Here is a 17400-nt window from a genome sequence, read left to right on the forward strand (position 1 = left end):
CTCATTTTTAATTGGACATTTATGCATTATTTCACTTTATCCCATTGATTTTTGAAAGATTTTCATAAGGCCAGGGGCTGGAGGTTTGATATGAAGATTTTAACACAGTAGCTGCATTATATACTGCTATATTTTCACTTGAATGCCCACGTACACCATAATCCTCCTGTTAAGTAATCCATATTTGAGCAATTAAATCCATAAGCAATAGTCACTGATTCTCTTTCCCATACGTACAACCTTTAACCTTACTTTACAATTATTTTTGGCCTACATTTTGCTTTTATGGTTATTATTTTGCCATGCTTACTATTTTTTTTATCACTGATTTAATATTCAAGATGCGTTTTTCTATTCTGCTTCCGTTTCCCTTGTTGAATGCTACAACTTTTGCTGTAGCGATGACCGGATTTCCCAGCGGGCATCAATAAAGTTTTTTTTTTTTTTTTTTCTTCCTGGCTGTAACTACTGCAAAAACTTGGCTGTAAATGTATCCCCCTAGAGGGCCTCCCAATAGCCTGACATTTAGTCAGCGAGTGACATCTCATACAATCATTGTGGATTCCTTTGTGACAGATTGAAGTTAATGCTCATCACAGTATTAACGAATCCCCTAAAAATAGCCCTGCATGTGATGAATCCTCCAGGAGGCTGTTAACCGAGTGTGTGTGGGAAGGAGGGAATGTGTGAATGTGCATTTGGTGGTGGTGGTGATGGTGTGTGTGTGTATGTGTTTGTGGATGTATGGGTGTATGGAGGAGAGAAAAAAAAGGGAAAGTGGCAGATTGTATGCTACTTGCATTTGTGTGTGAGGGAGAACTGTGAATGTGTGTCAAGTGTGACAGAGAGAGGGAGAGAGAGAGAGAGAGAGAGAGAGAGAGAGATTGTGTGCATCTATTTGTGTCAGGTTAGTTTACTGTAATAAACTCCATTACAGCTACTAGTTAATGCATCAAAATTATAAACGGTAACATAATCTAAAGTCAGTAATGCACTCTGATTATTTTCAGTCATTCACAGATTCACTTCTGCTTGAGGTACAAAAACAGCAGAGTACATAGGTAAAAGTGGAAAATAACATTTAGGAGAATTATCTGAATCTCACAAACCAATACAAATGATCCTCTGTGTCACATTTTACAAAGATGTAGAGCAGCTGCCACTCTTTAAATGACCTTCGGATTTCCTCACTTGAGAGTATTCCCACAAGTATTTCTCACTCCTACAAGTTATCCTTATCCTAATTCCTATTCTAATTATCCTAATTTCAGTTGTATCTGTGATAAAAAAAAAAAAATACATTTTTTGTTGCACTTATAATAAAGACTGTAACACTATTACAAGCACTGCCTAACTACCTGACCCTCATTTGCACTGTATATGCATGTGTCGATGTGTGTACGTGTGTGTCTGTTCATGTGAGGGAGTGTGTGTGCTTGACAGCGAGAAAGAGAGTGATACAGTGCATGCATGCATTTGTGTGTGCTGCGTACGAGTGTGTGTATGTGTGTGCTGTGTGTGACTGTCGGGCTCCTGACGCCGTCTTGTCAGCGCTCCAGTGAAAAGTGGACCGATGATGAATTTGTTTCCAGACATTAACTGGGTCACTTTGTTAATTATTCATCAGATTACAGTGCTAATATCCCTTGTTGTATAAATAAGTCTGAAACGAAGCCTCATAATTAAATGACGACTGCTACGTGAGAATGCAGCATGGTGTGTTTAGACTAAACTTGACATACAAACTAAAACAGCTGTAACTACTTTTTTTTCTTTTTGTTTTAAATGTCAGAGGCCTTTATTAGAAGGGAGGTTGTGTTTTCAACCTTGTAAGCTTGTTTGTGTGTCTGGTTATCTCAAAAACGTATGAATGGATTTTTATGAAATTTGATGGACAGTTAGACTTTTGGCCAAGGAACAAGTCATAACATTTTAAACGGTGAAATGAAACTTAATTTTGATTCTTAAACATATGTTTGTGGGGTCAAACAACCAAAATAACTTAAAATTTGAGAATGGTTTCTCTGTGCCAGTGATGGACAAATGTCTTCTGAGCACATTCTAGTTAGGATTTAAATATCACTGCAACTAAAATTATAGTTATTAAGGCTATAATACAATATAAACTTCCATATGTTTTTGACAGCAGAAGAAATGAACTTTCAAGTATTATTTTTCCTATTCAACATCACTACTGCTCTTTGATTTGTAAGAAACTATAGAGGGTTGAGCCTATCATTTTATCAACCAAGGACTTACACCATTATCTTTCAAAAAGCACCATAATTTGATTTCATTTTTGTCACGAAAGCCACTCAGTTTGTAGGAATATGTCTCTTTGGAACAGCTACTAGCTCATTTCAGGACAAAAATCTATTAAAAATATACCCCATCTGGTTCTGTGCTATGAAGCTTCATAGTTCTAGGAATAGCTCATTGTGATTGCCTGTATAATTATTACTTAGGCCCCATATGATTAGCATTACTTAAGCCCATATTGTAGGGCCCCTATGTGCTAATAGTGTTAGACACTCAGAGACTGAAATAGAGCGCTGAGATGCATGCTGGGTAACAGCATGAGGCAAGGACCTTCCAGTCGGCCACGGCAAAGAGAGCGATCTTCTAACTGTCATCTTATCATTATAAGTCCATGTGGGGGTTATGTGGAATCGAAGCTGATTTGTCAAGACTGAAATAGCTCCTGCTGCTCTTGTAATGATCTAAAGTGTGGCCTTATAATGGCTGGCAGGCACAATGCAACATGCCACAGCGCTGTGCAGAGCATGCGTGTGTGCTGCGTTCAAACATTATAGGTTAATTAAGCGCAAACACGCATAGTAGATACAGATGCTGAAGTCCTGTCATGCTGCATGTTTGCAAAAGCTGACGCACTTGCACTCATTCCCAAGAGGATAAAACAAGATCAAATATCAGGTTTGTGTCTATTTTCATCGGTAAGGAGTCCTGAGGAATGGTCTGCTCAGGCTGGCGACACACTAGAAGTCTTTTAAAACCGTCACTCAAATTGCATCACGTCCTAAAGCTGGATTTCACTTTTTTTCGGTTTCATTTGTAACCATGCTTTAACAGGAAGGTTAAGCAAAGACTGAGTATCACACAATTAATATTATAACTAAGAATATCCTGCTGATTCGTGATACCTCGCTGATGTCAGGAGCTCTAACTTTGCAAGAACTTGCGTGATTCAACATGAATCAAAACTTTAAATATTGCTACAGGAATTGCTATTGCTAAGGCAATGTGCATTAATATGCACCACAAAAACAAATTAAAGATATATAATTTGGCCCGTGGCTAGAAAGACACAGTCAACATTGAGTGGTACACTTTTCAGTAGAGCTGGAGGGGAGTAGATTTCATAAAAAACATTTTTTAAAAAAGTAATGGCAGTTAGGGTTGGTAATGTACATTCATTATCATCATTAATATAACTAGCATCACTCCTCTGCCTCATCTCACTTTCTATTTTTTGCTGTTGGCGGATTTGAAATGAATCCGTGATCCCTAGGCACTTCTGCTCTGTGAGTTGATTGGTGAGACTGAATGTGTAAACTAATTTTTCTGACCATCAATCCAAACAAAGCAGTGTGTGCTATACAAGGAGGGATTATCTGCAGAGGCCCTGTAATACAGGACAAACACATACATACAATGTCCTCCACTGGACGATAAATTATAATTTAAAAAACGGCTCTGGTAATCAGAATATACTCAAGCCCCGCAGGGCAGATAGGGCCAGAAAAGACCTCTGATCCAGCCCCCAAATCAATTAAAATGATCAATTTTAATGCAGTCTGTGAGCTTATGTTTGTGACAATACCAAATTACTGCTGCAGTCACACCTGTGCCGCTCCACCACTTTTGACTCAGCACACAAACGAATTATTTCCTTTCCGTGATGAAGATAAACAAGTCTTTGCACAGATCCCGTCTCACAGACAAGCATCTGGTTTTTAAGGTAGTCACGGCACAGGACTTGAAGCCTCGAACAGACCATCTTGTGTTAAAGAAAAGGTGCCAGTTGTTAAGAGTTGAACTGAACAAAGATTTTGGTGACACATTAAGGTCTAATATGTGCATTAATGTTTACAAGGCAAGCCATATGATTTGACTGAGTTTTGCTTTGTGGACTATTTTGCCCTATCAACCTGTTTAGCTGGTAACAAAGACCCAGTTGTTATGGAAAACCCTCATGAGTTTACTGTGTTGTTTAAAAGAATGAAATGAGATGCATTATTTTGCTTAATTAAAAGTAGTGGGGGCAAGTAAGGAAATCACCTGACATGCAAGAAATGAATATGTGACTTAGTATGACTGAGTTTGTCACCCCTGTTCTATTGTATGTGCTTAGAAGATTCAACATCAAGCCTGCCTGTGTTACTAAGACAGTACATTTGCATCTAACACAGCACCATGAGTGTGTACGTTTCCAGCATGACTGACACCAGTGGGAGTCAAACCCCAAACCCTTGGCAATGTTAGTGCCAGGCTCTGCCCATTGAGCTGCAGAGGACCAGGAGCAGTCGAGGGAGGGAACAACATTACTCATTCACTTTCACCAGCACAGCCACAGGACTTGACCCTGCCACCCTCTGACCACACACCCACTCCTCTGACCCCTGGGGCTGCTAACACAATGTTGTGTTGATCTGTCGCTTCACATGGCAGATTTTTAACACTGAGGTCACCGCCTCTTCAGTCTGTGCGGGGGCTGTCTATCCCTCTAGATCACTGCTTAATTAACCACCGTGCTATTTTCTCAATGGTACGGAAGCCCTGAGAGGCAAAGTTGATCTCAGAGATAATATCTTGTACGTACAACTTAAGATATCGTAGGAGATATTAATGCCTACATAGGAAATTAAAATGAAAAAAATCACCTTACCTTGCAGGGCTTCTGTACAGTGGTGCTCATACATTTGTGAAATTAAACCGGGGGGCTCAGGGCGCAGGAAACTAAAGGCTGATTCATACTTCATCACTGGAAACTTTAACCAGCTGTCTCTTGACCACAAAAAGAGGCATTTTTGACAAAAAAAAGGTGCGGCATGGCACATTTGTCACTGTCATGTAGAATTTTCTCATATTGCAGGAAACACAAGGATTGTTGTGCAGTGTGATTGGATATTTGCTGCCAAGGTGAAGACTGGCACTTCCCTAAACAGCCGGTGATTAACAACCAACAACAACAAACATGGATGGAACAGGAAAGGAAGGGAAAGGAAGAAGTGAGAAAAAATAGCATAATTTATATGACAGTTCATCAATGCAACAGAACAGAAACGCACAGATGGCAGCCAAGAGATTGCCAACGCTTTGAATATTAGAGTACTGGAGTGCAAACACAAATGGCAGAGTCTGCGAGAACAGAAAGTTTACAAAACGCCTCTACCCATTTGCATGTTTCTGTCAGATGTAAAAAATCCGACTACCTCGTAGCAATGAGAGGACACATCCTGTCCCTTTTTCTGCATGGCATAAATGCAGGCGTCATGCTACAATACATCATTTTATTCAGAGACGTCTGTAAAAAGTGTTGAGTATAAATCAGCCTTAACTCACCAGAAAAACGATTATGCAGACTTTCATTTTGTGTGTAAGAAAACACCAAAGCTGGAGACCGTCCTTGCGTTGGAGGACACTGCATTCCAGTGTCCAAGCATCCAACAAAAGCACCAAAAAGCAAGGTCAGGACGCAGTATATTTATTACATTCATAATTCAATTCATACAAACCTGGCATCTTTATCGGTGCTGTCCAGTTATGTGCCAGGTGGGGAAAAAAAAAAAAAAAATTCTTTATCTCATTGTGAAGGGTGAATTGGGAGGCCACAGTGTGCCAAGTCTCATCATCCTATATTTCATGAATTCATGCAGTATTTTCACTGTGATGCATGGCATTCAGAGGGTAACTATGAATGCCTCCCACTCATTGTCATGGAATTAAATAATTGTATGTGTTGCAATTATTTCAGTAAGATAGGACGTGGCTCATCGTTTAGACTCGCACAAAGTTCAGTGTCTCTGCATAATAATCTCAAGCTGATTTGACATTTCTGGCGGAGTCATTAAGTCTATGCAAGAGGTTGAAGTGCAGCAACCAATTTGTGTGCTGTGCATCAGAAATAAGATTGGGGGTGTAATGAGTGCATGTGTAAAAAGGCCACTCCATGCATCCCAAGGAGAACAGAAGGAAAACTGACCTTACCCGCATTGAATTCGATGAATTCGCCTTTTAAGAAGAGGCTCTAATTTCATGAGGGGAAAGTGGATTAAATTAAAACATGTAGCGGTCCAATAAACATTATTTATAAGCAACACACTTTTTTTCCCCAAACGGATTTTTCCCCAAATGGATGTTCAAAGCCTGCAAGTGAGATGCCAGTCAGCCAGCGTTCCTACATGTAAGTCGGCAAGAATGGGCAAGCTTGTTTGCACTGCACGGCCACATCAGTCACATTTCATAAACAAGTTTCGGGTTATGGAAAGCTTCAAACACCTGCGTCTTTCCTGTCAAACATCCTCTGGTGCACAGGAAGTGATGCATTTTATGTTTCAAGCAGCAGCAGCAGCGACAACAAAGGTTTGTTGGGAATAAACAGGAGAAGAAGAACTGGGTAATTAGCATGAGCTGCGAGAGCCGCCATGACTGCACAGACAAAGGAAGGAGCGCCACCCCCAGAAACTCAAACTCCATCAAGGAAACATGGAAATATAAGGAGAAAGACAGCAGAGTCCCACTCACACTGTTTGACTGACAGGTGATCTCTGGTGCGAGCAGTGTAACAATGCCACGGCCAAAATGAAAAAAAGATTGGGTACTGACAAATGACCAGATTCAGATTAGCATTAGATCGATGTTTTCAACTTTCTGTAATCAAAAACTGTGGAAAAAGCATTAGGAGTTTCATTGTTCATGTATGATGTTACAATATTCATAATAATCCTAATCAAGCATAAACAAATGCAATAAAGTGAACAGAAACATATTTTTGAGCATTTTAAATCTATAAAAAGTCATTTGGACAGCATGTGTCTGGTATGTCTGATTAACTATGAGCTCCTCTGACTTCTTCTTTTTTTTTTTTTTTCTTAAATATTAATTAATGTAAACAATAAAAGAGGACTGCTTGACTCTTAGCTGACTCTTTTGTAGATAAGTGAATATGTCGATTTTCAGGAGGCAGCCGTGATGAAGTGTACTTAAAGTGATATATACAAGGTCTACTGTCTACTGTCTGTTTTAAGTCCTACACTACTGAATGTCACCTCTTGTTGTCTCGCACTATGTCACCGCATCAAACCAGGCCTGGTAACCACAGTATCATTTTCTATTTGGTGAATCCACTCTCTCCTCTCTCTATCTTCAGCTTATTGCTTTCACCCCATACCTGGGTGCTTTTTACCCCTTTTAATCCAATCTAAACACTTCTTGGAAAATAAATACCACCCCCATCTTCTTGCCTGAAAGCACATGTCACCCCCCTGTGCCTGGCTGTCAGCTTTTGGAGCCTCTCAGGGGGTAAAAAGCAGCCTGGGCCTGGGCTCGGTCCTCATCCCTCTCCTGCCTGTAATTGCTTCATTAGAACTGCTGCAGCGTCTGCGCCTGGTAGCTGGGGAGATTTAATAAGAGCTCCGAGGTCGCTCTCAGACACTTGTGTCTAGGCTGCTAGGATATTGCTGTGGAATTTCTAATAACCGGGCTCTGTTCCAGCGAAGACAGAAAGTCAAAGAACATCAAACTAAGTACACTCCTGGATTCCTCCTGTTTAGCGCCGGAGGCAAAGGCAGCTCTCACCAACCTTTTGTATTGTGGCCATCAACCCAGCGGCTACCGCTTCTTCACCGAGACCATAAAACAAACCAGAGGGTGGATTGAGTTTCCTGTGGTCCACTTTTATAAATGATGAGGTTTCAGAGGGATGCAGAACGGCGAGATGATGTAACACGTTCATAAAAGGCCACAGAACCCTATTTTCACATCATTTCCCATGATACTGAGTGATTCTGACCAGAATCTCATCAGCTGCCTCACCACATAGCTGCTCACCTCATGCTTGTCAGGGTGCATGGCTCTTCATTAAAGTGAATACTCCAAAAAAAAATCAAACTGAAAAGCGCCTCAAGTATCTGTCTTGATGTAATAGGTTAGTAAAAAGATGTAAATAATTATGATAGAAAGTCATGACCTTCTCTAACAGTTTTGATGCTGGCTTGTTTCTTGGTTCAGCACCTTGGTTCACCTCCCTTCTCTACTAGAGCACCGCACAAGTGTTTTATGTTAAAAAATCAACAAGACCAACTTGAAATAGATGCCTCACATGAACAATGTTAGTGTAATTAAGAGATTCACTGAAATTTTTTTTTTTTTTACATTGATAGCTTATCAGCTATGATACAAGTTTTGCAAGTCTTGCTTTATTTTAGTATTTCTTGGTTGTAAGCAGTGGCTTTGCTTTCAGCAGGGCTTTGCTGTTCAATTTCTCTCTGATCAATAAAAGGTCTGCAGTGTTTTTAAGTCTGTAGAATTAAAAGAGGCTGTTCAGCAAGTGCCACTACATGGCACAAAAGGCATTTCAGAACATAAAGGTTTTAAGTTTTAAAAGAAGTCAGTGTCTTGGCTTGTCTAACATCATCTGGAAGGTTATTTCATGCCTGTACTGCAAAATGCTACTTGACTGTGTTTTGTTTTAACTCTTGGGACAGCCAGCAGACCAGTCCCAGATGACCTGAAAAACAGTTTGAGTCTTCAGTGTAGCGGAGAACCATACTGTCAAGACTTAAGTGGCTGTGAAGTCAAGCAGCGGAAGAGATTTTGGTCATCAGTACGATGGAAAATGGAGGGAAGGAGGGGACCCACTCTGAAATTGGCAGGAGTTTTGCTTTAAAATCCAAGATTAAAGTTAAAGCAATGAATTGTACTTGTCGCTAATTGTTGAAATGTTGGTGAGCTAGGGATTGTGGCGTATTCGACTGCTACACTCACTGTGAGTCCCACTGCATGAGAGCGACAGCTCAATGCCTTGTAAAATGGGGACAACGGAGCTGGAAGCGTGGTATAATAAACCCTGAAGACAGATGCAGGAGGTATTATAATTATCATAAAAACAGGCAGACAAGGAGAAGTGTAAAACAGGCAATTTGAAGAAGAAATTCTTGCACAGAATTAGAGCATCATCTCAAAATAAGATGCCGAAAAACTGAAACGAAAAAACACCAGATGTTACTGTGCAAAGCTCGATTATTAAGTGAGAAGTCTTTGTTTTACAAAATTTTGATTAACGCTGAAAAAATGCACAATGCACACACTGCATCATTATTTCTTCTCACAATAGATATATTAAATATGACAGCTTTCAGTGCAAATTCCCTATAGATGGACTACAATGACTGAACATGGGTATGAAGGTTGCTGCCACACAATATCTACAGTAGGACTTTACTATATATAGCAAGCAGCAATGGGGGATGGGGGGAACAGGGTTGATGACCAGTGTGCATGTGTGTCTGTTTGACTTACAAGTTGACCAGAGATGTATGTTTGTGTGTGAATGTGTGTCTGAATGTGTGTGTGTGTGTAGCCTTCATATAACCCCAGGTGTGTATATGTATTTGTATGTGTGCATGTATACATATGCCTGCGCCCGCACACGCATGTGTGCACACATCTGTGACCACAAATAAACATCTGCTTACGCTTGGGCATGCTTGCTAATATCCTTGCATGATTGCATGAATGCATGTGTGTGTGTGTGTGTAGTTTTTTTTTTTTTTGTGTTTGCGTGTTTGTCAGACTCACGTGATGACCAGCGAGGTGGAGAAGAGCAGCGTTCCCAGCAGGCCGCGCTGGCAATCGGCGTTCTTCCTCTGGCGTTGGTGCATCTCGCCGCCGCAATTGTCGCAGCAGCGGCACATGCAGAAGAAGAGGCCGACTATGGGCATCAGAACAGTAAACAGCAGGCCCAGCACCGCACATACTAGGAAGCCTATCTCATAGTAGATGGCCTGGGGTGGGTTGGGAGAGAGGAGAGGAGGGGAGGTGGGAAGGGTTGGGTAGAGGTGAACGGAGAGATGAGATGAAGATCGAGGGACAAACGGATCAGGGAAAATAGAGGAGAGAGGAGGTGAGCGGAGAAATGAGATGAAGAGCGAAAGAGGGGATAAGAGGTGAAGGAGATGATCAGACGGGGAGGGTGAGGGGGGACAGGGGATTGCATCGGGAGAGAGGAGAGAAAGCAGATGAGGCGAGGAGTGAGGGGAGAGAGAGAGAGAGAGAGAGAGGGAGATGAGAAGAAAGGATAGATTAATAACAGCATACAGGAGAGGAAGAAAGGACAGACAAGGAGGGAGAGGATAAAATGAGCTACAAATCTAAAAATAACTCATTGGGTCCCACTGCTGGAAATTCTCTGTCTTTCTCTCTCTGTACTCTTAGCCCAAAAACAATTTGAGGATAAACAATACAGACAAAGTATTCACTGCTGGGGGAGCTTTCCTTTCTAATTCTTAAATACCACAAGCCAATTCAATAATCGACTGCCTAAGCGAGCAGCTACACTAATAGGGCTCCTCCAAAATCAGTGGGATTCAAGATACTACATTGCAAGCAGAATCTGATAGATGCAGCAAATCAGTCAAATAAAGCATGGTTGCTTGTATATACATTTCATACAAACTGCAAAATGCAATGTGAGGATGGCAACACAGAGGGATGATGGGAAACAGTCAGAAGAGACAGAACAACACAGCCCTGTGGTTTTCGGTTTTCCCAGTGGGAGTGAGGCTGTGAGAGCAGCCACTCTAATGAAGGGGAAAGATGGCATTTCTGATGAAAAACCTGCCTCAGCTGAGTTGGACAAGGACACAGACATAGAGCGCTGCAGAGATTCTCCATCTTAGCAAGAAGTGTAGTCTTGTACTGAGACCTAAAATCCTGTTTTTTTTACATGAAACAAGTGAGCAAATCAGCCTTCAGGGTGAGATAATTAAACCTGTTTCAGTACAGTTCAAGCTTTGGGAGAATCTTTTTGAGGAAAATGACAACATGAATCACTTCACCTGTTTCACTTGTGAAAATTAAGACTAATTTAGAGGCTTAAAATGATCCCCATGCAGCGACAGATTTTGTTCACTTCAAGATTCAAGAAAAATACGATTTCGAGAGACAGTCATCAGGTAAAAGCTTGTGCAACTTGCGTAAATTGGGTCGTTTTAACTTAACTGAAGCTAAATTGAAGGATTACATGGTCCTGAATTGGTTGAGAAAGTTTGAAGATGCTTGGGCTTAAGAAAACATTTCAAAACCCATTGTATAAACAGGAAAATGCTCGTCTTTTTTAGCTCCTGAAAGTTGATGTTTTGGAGATACAAGATTCTTACCCAGTAACAGTCTTCAACAAGATTACACTCATTAATAAGATTTTCTGCAGTGTGCAGTCAATAGTAAGATTAGAGGGCAGACAGCTGGTGACATTAGGCAGTTAATAAGGTAGAGACAGTGAGGGAACGGAAAAAAAAAATCTATCTTAAGTCAGTTAGTGTCAAATTCAGTGTTAAAATCTTGTTTTTCTTTAAAAAAGTCAAACAATCTGCCTGTGGGATGAGATAATTTTATAAACATGTTGAAACAAAGCAACACAAGGCAGATTAGCTGACTAGTATCAAGAAATTCCTGAAGGAAGCTGATTAGCATCGGAAACAAGATTTTTAAGACTGAATATGACACTAAATGACCTGTTAAGATGGGGATTTTTTCCAGTGCGGGATTCCAGGAAGGTCAGAGAGCTAGAGGAACGTGGTGGAGGCTAGTTAACATGAAGATTTATGGACTGAGGCACTGAACTCAGAACCGAGCGGGGGGATGCTGACTGTCATTTACCAACACCAACACTTTGCTTTGAGACAGCTTAATTACACTGTATGAATTAGGATTTGGCCTTGTTGCTGAATAGTGTGTTACACAATCTGCACGTCACTCACCACAAAGCCTCGATAATCCATGATTTTGATTGAAAATGAGGAATACTGAAGGTGACTCAACATGAATTCTGCAGGCTTTGCTTCCAGATTCCACCTAATATATTGAGAAAGCTAAATTGCCACTGGTGGCAGGTTCTCAGTGGCGATGCTACCTCCCCTTGTGATGTACCGCAGCGCTCCCCCTTAATCTCCCCCTATCTAAACTGCACTCAGCACAGGCTTTGGAAATTGGCAAAATTGAATAGGGGATCGGTAATTCCCACACCGTATGTAACTTGTCACAATGATGTTCAATGGTTTCTCGTTATGAAAGGATCAAAGCGGGGCTGCTATCACTGCTCCTGAATGGACGAGCTGCTCTCTCAGCTGGCCCTGACTGATTCGCACTAATCTTAATCTCCCTCATAAGTCAACGACCCGGCCTTCTCTGGGGACCTACAGCTTTTGCTATTTAACATGCAGGGTGGAAAAAAGCCCTCTGAACTTGTCGGGGAGGAGTATTCTTCCCTGGTTCCTTCGGAAATCTCCGTGCAAACTTGGAAATCTTCAGTGGCGGGCATAATCCAACTTCCAAAAGACAGTGTTTGGCTGAGTAAGGCTCCTTGCTGTGTCAGTCACGTAATTTACAAGATGTAGGAAGAAATGGATGATTGGTCATCCCCCACTGGCCATGAGCAAAAGAAAACATGTCATTTCCTCAGCATTATTATCATGGTCACTAGAAAGAGCGAGGGAGACACAGAGAAAGAGACAGTGAGGGAGTTAGGAAGACAGAGAGAGAGAGAAAGTGAGAAAGAGAGAGGAGAGAGGAGAGAAAGAGAAGATTGTGTCTGTATGTGTGTGTTTGTGGGTAAATGACTGTGAGCCAATGTCAACCCAACTGTTGAGGACATTGCGCAAATCTGAGCGTTTTCATTGTCATTCTGCTCCCGGGCTTTGCTTGTTATTGGGTAAATCTTCACAAAAAAGGTCAAAAATGTTTTGAGCTTTTTTTTTTTTTCCCTCCACCACCGCTCTTCGAGAGCCTGCAGCTCCGACTATTTTTGGCTGCGTATCTGGACTACAGTTTTGTCTTGGCAAGTGCCCAAAAGAAGAAGACAACCTTCCACTAAAGACCAAACTGGATGAGGGGGGTGAAAAGGTGGTGGAAATATGATTCAGAAACTAAAAACTTTGATCAGTAGACGTGTCCTCGAGCAAGACTCTGAATCCCTAGCTGCTCACTCGCTGCAATATTAATGCTTAAAATGTAGAAGGTGAATGAATTAATGAAATCGTTCTTTTCATCCTTCATATTTATTCTTATGCTTCAGTTCCTGTTGGGGAGCTTGTCACTTGTTTGGCTTGTGGCCAATGAGTCGCCGCACGGCAATCTGGCACCCATGAAGCAGTAGGTGAAATCCAGTCCCTCCATGATTTCTAACCAATAACAGTGGAGACTGTGCAATCCCGATGAGCTCAAATAAGCGTTTGTCCTAAGCAGAGATATATGCAAGTTCTCTTTCTAGCCAAAAACTAGTTCATTTCACAGATAAACACAACCTGTAGTGCTGAAACAGCTTTGGAAACTGTTTTAAAATGATATGAGGAAGATGTTTACGTCTTCATTTTGCAAAACGATTCAGTTATCGTCTAATTTTCGTTCATTTCTTTGAAGGAATCTTTCTATTCTTCAGGGGCGCAGTCCTGACTGACTTCATGGCTTTCATCAGTTATTGTCATTCCACATCTCCATCTCAAAAGTTTCACTGCAGTCTGTGGTTGTAAGGTAAGACGACCAAAATTGGCTTAGTATATTGATGTATGATTTGATTGGACTATTTTATGCAAATAGTGTGATTGATTCAAGCAGAAAAGTGTGGCAATCTTGCAAAATTGCACGTTCTTGTATGCACTGGCTGGCTGAGTGTGCATTACTTATTGTGGTTGTAAAATCCCAAATTCCTGGAGGGACTGGAGAACCCATCATTTTCTTTGCAAGACGATAATGGCATTTCTCAGTATCCGTATGGAGATATTATTTTTGAGAATCTCTCAGGCGATGTGTTTGGAGAGAATCTCTACGGGAACACAATCTATGAGAATCTCTCTGGTGATGGGATTTTTATTTATCTATTTATTTATTTTTTTGCTTTGAGGATCTCTCTGGGCTGCGGCAGTGCTACACATGTCAGTGGTCCAGGTCAGTGTGTGGAGAATTGCAGCACAGACAGAGAGTTCTGCCAGCATCAGCACACAAAAGATCAAGTGTGTGTGTGTGTGTGTGTGTGTGTGTGTGTGTATGTGTGGGCCAGCCTAGCTTTTTGAGTGCATATCAGAGGAAAACACTGCTGAGGAGGAAACTAGATGACTGACCAGCTGCCATGGAGCTTGCTCATTTTCAAGCAACGGCTTCAAATCTGTCAGTCTGAATAGTATTCATTCATATTCACTGTTTTTTTACACATGCTTACACTGGTTTGTCATAAAACTGCACTAATATCATCTCAGTGTAGCCATTACAATCAGGAGAATCAATGGGACAGACTGGATTTTTAAATGTGCAGCTGCAAAATTTATGCAGATTTATATGCATGCAAGAATTTAAATAAGTCTAGAGGTTTTCTGAGGTTTTCCACTGTATAAGTGTACAATGCCACTCATATACTGGCACAGTGAGGTGCGGTTTTCCATCATGTTTGGTTTGATAAGGGTATGATAGACATGTGCTGGTACAGAACCCAAATCAATATGACATTTGCTGACATTAAGAGTTTTTTTTCCTCCATGCTCTTCTCCAACACTAACAGGACCACAACCACTCAGCAAGCTAAATAGAAAAAAAAAACAAAGGGTTCTGATACTGCAAAATAACCAGCACCACAGGACCGGTGCAAAGAAGTCCTAATAGTGCCTCAAATCTTCTTTAAATTTCATTCCAGCAGCGCTAACCACTGCCTTGGTAGCGCTGCGATCCAGTCAGCACTGCTGCTCTTCCATAAAATTGGAAATGTCTAAATCAGGAACATGCCACAAATGACAGTGGATCTACAGTCGTGGCCAAGCAAATTAGGTGGTTGAGAGGTGGATAGTGATGGCTGGGTGAGAGTAGCAGGGCTGCACAATTAATCATCAAAAATTAAAGTGAGACATTTGATTCAGAATGGCTGCTGTGCTTGAAATCAATTAAGATGTTACTGTAAGATGCAAAAATGCAATAATACATCGCAGTGTATTGCAAAATAACCATGACTGTTATGTAATTGTGCAGCCCCGACAGGTAGGACAGTGATGGATAAAGACAGGGGAATGGGTTTGACCGTAAGTCCAGAGTGCAGACTTTACCTGAAGGGTCAGCACTACGTTCTCTGGCTGAGGGAGGCCAGATGAGAGCAGATCGGATGAAGAGGGCATGCAGAAGACAAAGGCAACGCAGAGTCAAAGAAAGAGCAAAGCCACAAAACAAAAACATGTGGATGAATTAGAACAACAACAACAACAAAAAAAAAAAAAGAAATTAAAGAACTCAACCTGACATGCATATCCACGCGGCTGCATACTGTAACACTGCACACAGATAGACAGCAAAGCCTGTGCATAAGGTCTCATGCAGTGTGCTGTGTATCTGACTGCCAATTGTGTTTTAGATGACAGTGGATTTTGGCCAGTAATTGACGGGAAAATACAGAATGAACTGTCTGTCAACTGTCACATCGGTCACAAGGTCAAATAACTGGAAAAAAAAGTCTTTGGTGATGAAGGTTGTTCGTTACAAAAAAACACAAATGATGGATTGTATATCTCTCTCTGCATTCACAGACTGTGCTAGAGGCAATCATGTTTTTTTTCTTTTTTTTCTGGGCCGACAGCACAAAAGCTGACCTTCCCTTGGCTTCTAAAAGCGATTAACACGTTGCTTCAGAACAGACGCAAACTTGGTTGTCCAAATGCATTTGTGTCTGTTATTTAAATCCTCAATAACTAAATCAGAAAAAAAAACATAATAAAATAATTCAAAGCGACAGAGAAGTAGGCACAGCAAAACAAGCATTTCACACACACACACACACACACACACACACAGTTACCTTTTGATACTCTGTCTGAATGGCTCCGAACCTGTCCTTTGCGAGTTTGACAACAAGATCTGCAGCAGCACCGGAAAGGCAAACACAACATGAGGATTTGTGTTATTGTTTTGTTATTGAATGCAACTCTAAAATTACATACAGACACCATCTTGCATTTCTGAAGCATCACAGAGCATCAGCAGTGTAAACATTTTTAGCATGGCTGACACCAATGGGAACAGGATATGCCAGTGTAAATGCATTGCTGTACCTTCAGTAATGAGCTACACAGAGTCAGACCACCCGGCGATATGTTAAAGGGTAATAAACTGCAACTAATTTCTTTTAAATGAAGATTCAAGTTCAAGATTTAATTATGAACTGATGAAGGGCAAATGGGTGGTGGTACAAGTGTAAAAAAACAAAAAACAAAACAAGAACAGTAAAAACAACATCTATTACAACTGAAACAGTAACACAGAGACAGTAGAGCTGTGATAAAATCAAGGACAGAAAAAAATAAATATATATATACACACTGTTCAGAACTAATGAAGGCCAACTACAGGTATGTTTTTTCAGGCTGAGCCATCATCATTATCATCATTATCAGTGGCAAAGGTCTTAATGTCTGTTTTGCTACTGTTTAGCATTAATTTATACAACAAAATGAGGGTTCGACCTGCACATTTTATAGAAGCTTTAGCACTTGTTTTTCTCAATACCTATGAGCGGCTAACATTTGCCGGGGAAAAGTCATCTGCTGCTGCACAGGAAATGAGGCGCCTTATTGTGATGGGAACAGCAACAGCAGGTTGTTTGGCATAAATAGAAGAAAATAGAGGACATATAAGAAGCCACAGTCTGCAGGGTCTGTATTATTACAATGTGTTCGACCAGCGGCTGTCCTGAGTGCAAAACACAAAAGCAATGACTGCTTATCAGCAAAGGGCGCTTTAATAATGAGGTAAACAAGAATCTTGCGGATGTCACTTTGAAAGAGCAACAGAACTATCTTGTCCTGTCACTTCGGAGAGTAGCGACAGATATCACTCTATATACTGGCCATCACTTGCAGCCCCATATGCCCACGTTTGACCAGAACACCACTGCAACAGGCGAAAAAAGGAGTGACGTTATTTTTTTTCCGGGGAAGCTTAACTCAGGAGAAGTGCAGAAGGTTCCTATGGAAACTTTCGCTCAGCCATCAGGAGCAAGTTGCAGAAAATAGTTAACGTGAAGTCACTGGTGTCAAGCCGAAGCAGGTAGCTGACATCTCTGACAGGCGGGCTGTCAGGAACGCCAGAGCCGTGCCAGAGTTTCCCCTGCTTCGCCTGTTCCTGCAGTTTGAC

At 41.2% G+C, this 17400-nt stretch overlaps 1 protein-coding gene across 4 annotated transcripts in view; it reads right to left on the reverse strand.

The window, feature by feature from the left end:
- The window catches only part of prom1a (prominin 1a), a 92382-nt gene that overhangs the window by 43830 nt on the left and 31152 nt on the right, over positions 1–17400 (reverse strand). For all 4 annotated transcript variants that reach the window (XM_030062357.1, XM_030062359.1, XM_030062355.1 and 1 more), the window contains exons 2-4: positions 16067–16125; positions 15324–15350; positions 9820–10025 (exon numbers count right to left, since the gene is read on the reverse strand). In XM_030062357.1, the coding sequence (XP_029918217.1) occupies positions 9820–10025; positions 15324–15350; positions 16067–16125 (292 nt within the window). The remainder of the gene's footprint in view (positions 1–9819; positions 10026–15323; positions 15351–16066; positions 16126–17400) is intronic.

The sequence above is a fragment of the Myripristis murdjan genome, chromosome 10, assembly GCF_902150065.1.
Source record: "Myripristis murdjan chromosome 10, fMyrMur1.1, whole genome shotgun sequence".
NCBI lineage: Eukaryota > Metazoa > Chordata > Actinopteri > Holocentriformes > Holocentridae > Myripristis > Myripristis murdjan.